Source organism: Euprymna scolopes, chromosome 10 (assembly GCF_053919585.1).
Source record: "Euprymna scolopes isolate OS-2025 chromosome 10, ASM5391958v1, whole genome shotgun sequence".
Taxonomy (NCBI): domain Eukaryota; kingdom Metazoa; phylum Mollusca; class Cephalopoda; order Sepiida; family Sepiolidae; genus Euprymna; species Euprymna scolopes.
The window spans coordinates 20,704,948-20,710,947 of NC_136491.1; the positions used below are offsets into that span (position 1 = coordinate 20,704,948).

At 33.3% G+C, this 6,000-nt stretch overlaps 1 protein-coding gene across 2 annotated transcripts in view; it reads right to left on the reverse strand.

Annotated features, from left to right (window-relative positions):
* Window positions 1-6,000, reverse strand: part of LOC145285846 (advillin-like) — a 186,889-nt gene that overhangs the window by 25,772 nt on the left and 155,117 nt on the right. For both annotated transcript variants that reach the window (XM_080134287.1, XM_080134288.1), the window contains exon 19: window positions 3,709-3,755. In XM_080134287.1, coding sequence (XP_079990413.1) covers window positions 3,709-3,755 — 47 coding nt within the window. The remainder of the gene's footprint in view (window positions 1-3,708; window positions 3,756-6,000) is intronic.

Genomic DNA, 6,000 nt, shown 5'->3' on the forward strand with positions numbered 1-6,000 from the left:
CGATATCAGATGCATAACCCGAAATAAAAAACTTTACTTACAAATTAAAATACATGCGTCACTGTTTTAACAAGTTTCACTGAACTTTGAATCCTTGTGTATCGTTTTCTTAAAGTTAATGCATCACTATCAACATGACCCATACGCTCATTACAGAATGTAATTAAGCGTTTTACGAAATATGTTTTTACTTTTATATCTGTTGTGTAAATAGACATATTTTCTGGAAGAGAGTCACTTAAAATGCCGGCCTTCGGGCTCTTATTATTTAATAAACAGATACTTATGAAGATTATGGACTTTGTTGAAATAATAATGTTACTATCTATTCACCCAGTCTTAACGTGTAAGACACCTAACAATTCTATAAACAATACCTACCATATACGTTTTCATTTCGCTTGAACATAATATGTAAAATATATCACGGTTAATATTATGTATACGCTCAAAACACATGTTGTGATATAACATCTACAACAACGCAGTCATGACCGGCATTCACTGACGCTTGACAACAAAGACAAAGACTTGCTGGATTACAGTACCCGCCATTGGATGACATTGCCAGACAATTGAACACAGGTGATTTCATTTCAGAGTAATCCAATGACACTGTGCCCGACAATGAACAATTGCTGCAGAGGCAGCCTGTGACCATCAAATGTCTCAAAACAACACTAAAAGCCAGTAACCACCAGTGCCTACAAGTAAACAGATGACTACCATGCTCCGACAGTGACAGTTGTAAAGGTAAATAACCACCCTAAAGTAACACTAATTGCCAACAATAAAAGCTAATGGATTCTGCTACCTGCCACTGACAATGCATGATAGTAGAAGCTAGATGCTTTCATTTTGGCCACTGTCACCTACTACTAGCAATCGCTGCCATATCTCTGTATTAATATTGTTTTAACTGTTTGTCCATAGTTTATAATTTATGGGACTCACATATGATAATGCCCTAGATAATCATAGGTATTTTTTTTGTCTGCAAGGAGGGGACTTCACCATAACCCTGCTCTGACTTTGGGTCATATTTCCACCGGACAACATGGGTCCTGCTAGTATATATATATATATATATATATATATATATATATATATATATATATATATATATATATATATATATATATATATATATATATATATATATATATATCCTTTGGATAAAAGCAAAATGTAGTATCTGTTCTGATAATATATTTGTTTTTTGTACTTTCTTAATGAAGGTTGGTTGTTTTTGTTTAACAAAATATCAACCCTTTTCAGGTTATTTAATGCCGAATCCAGTTATTTTGAAGAAAAATTTTTAATAGAATATATTTGTTTTGTTTTTTTCAAGTCAGTTTCTATTTAACCCATAGTTGCGACCCTAACAGGTACTACCACTCCGGGTCAAAGTGGACCTGGGAGCAATGGCAATTAAAGGGTGGCTCCACACTCCCTAAAGCCCACAAGCTGAGGCCTCACTATCGGATATAGTTTAAGGTCATATCCAGGACCGGCTTAATGAAGGAGAAATCCTTCTGAGGCGATTAAAATTTTTGTCCAAAATCAGTATTTCTTTTTGAATTTTTCCACATTAAAAAGCGACTTTGTGTATAACTCTGTCCTCATGGCGAGGCAAGAAAATAGGGACCACACACACACACACACACACACACACACACATATATATATATATATATATATATATATATATATATATATATATATATATATATATATATATATTTTAAACATTTTAGGAGAGAAAAATAAAATTAAAGAGTCATCCCGAGTCCTATTGAAATCATCTCTTTCAGAATACATTGTACACTCGTGTGGTTTGGAATTATGTAGCGCCGTTTCTAAGCATAATAACATGCAGGTACATTACTGTATCAGGAGGACCACGTTAAATCAAAGTTATGCCACCTTAGTTGATTATTGGTTATCTCTCTTTGATTTATAAAATAACTTGGGTTTTCTTCTAGCACAGTCCCCTTCATAGTTGCTGCGAGCCTGTCAGACTAAGTATTAAAATCTTCATTTCATAAATATATTTTTATTATAAAAGTTTAAATAAAGACTATTTGTTTTACTTTTTATTTTCTTTAATTTCAATAAATCGATTCTTAGTCTGACAGGCCCGCAGCAACCATTAGAGGACTTTGCGTGAAGAAAGTCTATCTTTTTAAATTTAATCATTTTTAGGTTGTAATCATTTATATTGGTGAGAAATAATCTGTAGCAACCACTATGCCTGGCTGGAACAATTGCCCGGCAGTAACATTTCACAGTGATCCACCGCTTTGATACACCCATGCGTATGAAGAACGTGTAGGAACATGACATCGTGATGCAACCACCGCACACATAAAAAGAAAGGAACTATGTTATGCTCCCTCACGTATGAAATAAATACTGGAAACAGGCTGGAACATTCGAGAAGGCCTTTATATAAAGATTTGCTTGCCAAAAATCAAATCAGTTTTCTCTTCAATTTCTGAAGTGTCAACACGTGTTCAAGTAAACTCCATTCTGGGAGACGTACAAACACCCGTCTTGATTTTGCATGTGACAGACTTGAACTTTATTACTCTTGTGAAAACTTGCCACATTGAGTGAGAACCTCAATTTTCCTTTAAACAATTTAATTTTGAACTACCGTTCTTATGATGTGAACGCACATATATTTACTTATATGGTTTACTAGCCTGGGTGCCCGGCATTGCTCGGGTGTTTGGAGGTGTGTGTGGAGCAAAAAAAAAAAAAAAAGTGGTAGTAGGCAGGCAGGCTCGAATCCGTACCGCGAAGGAGGAAAAGAACGTAAAAAAAAGTTACGTCTTTGTTGTTGTGCTCATCGCTAAACCAGAAGTGACGAATGTTTAAATTAAGGCTAGTCAATTGAAAAGAGGGGATGACTTTCAGAAATATCGGCGAAAAAAGCGACCCCATCCCATAGAAAAGTGCCCGGTGAAGGAATTAATATTTTTAGCCAATTTTTTTAAATATTTGTCGTTTGAAGGGTCGAGCTTCAAAACGATACCAATCTTGTGAAAATCCGTTGCTTTTGTCGAAAGCTTTTGCAAGATATACAAAATAAATCACATACATACATACATACATACATACATACATACATACATACATACATACATACATACATGCATACATTTAAACAGACAGGTGAGATTTATATTATAGATGGACTGTTCTTCTCAAAACTAGTCACATTGACCTTAAGCCCGTATGTGGCACTCTTATCATAAAAAAGTCAGTAATTCAAGCCTGATGCTATATCCACAAAATCCTCGCTTCATTAATCCTTCATTATGAAAATTCCACACAAGAAAACACTTATGTTGGAACAATTCAAACTAATATTTCTAACACGTAAATAAATGTTGTTTATTTCATGCTAATACAACGGTTTCGTGTTCTTTGTCGAATGTTGATATTTTCCGTATTTCATTTTTCTTTATTTATGTAAGGATGTGGATTGGTGAAACCTTTCTATTAATTGACGGTCCTATTGAATTTACTTTTAATGGTCCCTCAGATACAATCGTACTTTCGACTTCGATGTGAACTCGAAAATACATCCGATAAATCCACCGATGACGTGGTCACGTGCTACAAACACAAATTCGTAATAGGGGCGTCAGTAATTATTGAGGGACTTTAGAGAAAGCCCTAAGTTGAATCACAGCTTACCCATTCGAAATATTTTTCGCCATTTCTCTTTCATCCCCAGTGCTTCCCTGAAAATAAAAGAAACAAAAAAATGTAAAGTGTAACAATTAACTTGATGTAAAAATGAACATAAAAAGGCATTTATGGCATTTCAGTAAAAAAATCCAAGGGAGATAACTAGCATTAACTAAGCAAAAATAAGCATATTTTGCAAGAGATAATTTAGTGCTAATTAAGATATAGTCGACAAATCGATTTTTTAAATATATCGTTTTAAGAAAAAACAATATTATGTACTTAGTTATCATGTCGAAAATAGTAACATATCTAAAAAGTAGTAGAACAATTGTTATTGTGTTTTTAGTGAAAAAAAGAAAGAAAGAAAAGGTATCGTTATAGACAACAAATATTGCAGCCATGACACAAGTAATCTAAAATATTCCTTTCAGAGTTATGCCCCCTGTTTGTAGCCTCCCTCTGTCTACTTTATAGCATTTAAGAAAAATGCGATTTTACCCAATTTTCCGTAAAAATTACTTTTAACTATAAATAACTTTCTACTCAATGATTTTTTTTAATTTTTTGGGTATATTATTATTTTTGGGGAAAATATTACTATTATATGACAATTAAATACATCATATTGTTTTTTCTTAAAACGGCATATTTAAAAAAAAATCGATCTGTCGACTGTATCTTAACAAACACTGATATTTTTAGTATGGTAAAATAATCAATTGAACAAAAAAAACAAAAAAAACAAAACAAAACAAAAACAATTTTAAATAAAAAAATGTTAATAAAATCTTTGTAAAAAACAAAAAATAAAACTTATTTTCACAAGCGCTGATTGAATATATATATATATATATATATATATATATATATATATACATATATATATATATATATATATATATATATATATATATATATATATATATATATATATATATATATATTAGTAGCCTGGCAAAACCACAGCGGATATATATATATATATATATATATATATATATATATATATATATATATATATATATATATATATATATTGCGTATTTAGGTAGCATTTTTTCATTCAGGTTTCTGAAACAGACCAGCGAACTTGCTGAACTTAAACAAAAACTCAAGGCCTGTGTCACTGAAGAACAAAATACAGAACTCCAGCACCGACTCAACGATATCGTCACCAATTTGAACACTCCCATCGAATTAAAATACATAAAAAATTAAACGCCTGATACAAAGGAGCCATCATATTCCCAAACCACACACCAACTACATCAACCTATCAGACCACGACCTCACCGAGCAACAAAAAGAATTTCTGCACCTTGGACCAAACCACCACCTATATAATTCGTTCAAATACCAAAACAAAAGAGCGGAAATCGAATTATTATACGAAAAACATTATTTAGTTCTAAATATTCATTAAAACCGAGAAAGTCAATTAAAACCGATATTTCAAAAGCATTTAAGTATACCCTCTTTTTCTACGTATCAAGCTTGGTTGATGGTGGGTTTTGTCCGACTGAGTAAAGCTTTAATGATGGAGAGGCACAGGCCACAATTTAAGACAACCCCCACGTCATCGGAGTCTTACACATTTGAGCAAACAAACCAATCAATCAACGAAGTTTGATACGAAGAAAGAGGGGGTAAACTTAAATACTTTTGAAACGGTTTTAAGTAGACTTTGGGAGCCTTTTCTAGTCTCACACAAAAACACGCGTCCACATCTCAAGCTATATTACTTGTCATATACATACGCGCACACAAACATACGTGCGCACGTCCACACACGTACATATATTCACATTCGCGTACATACACTCACATTCACGTGTATACACACACACACGTTAACGTACGCACATGTACGCACAGATGGACGACGTCACTTCCCTTTCAAAGGAAATCCACACATGCGCAAAAGACCACTGGAAACAATTATAAAAGCAAGAGCAATAAGACGCATCTTTCTCCTTCCCACCAGTAAACAGCGAGAGACGAACGCGGACATGAACACGTGTTTTACCCTTTTCTTTCACTTGTTTCTTCACGAAATAAATTCTAGTTCGTTTAATTCAAGTAAACGCGTTGTTCGTTCCTTCCTCAAAGCAATTCATTTTTTCTTTCCCAATTCAAATCATTTTTCATATTTTGTACGACTGGTGGATGTATAATATATACACCAGTACACTACAAGACTTTCTCAATAAATTCACCGATTTTGGAACTCGTCACGTAACTCACAACATCACTGGTCCGTCAAAATGAAAGGATAGATTGGAAAAGAAAAACAGG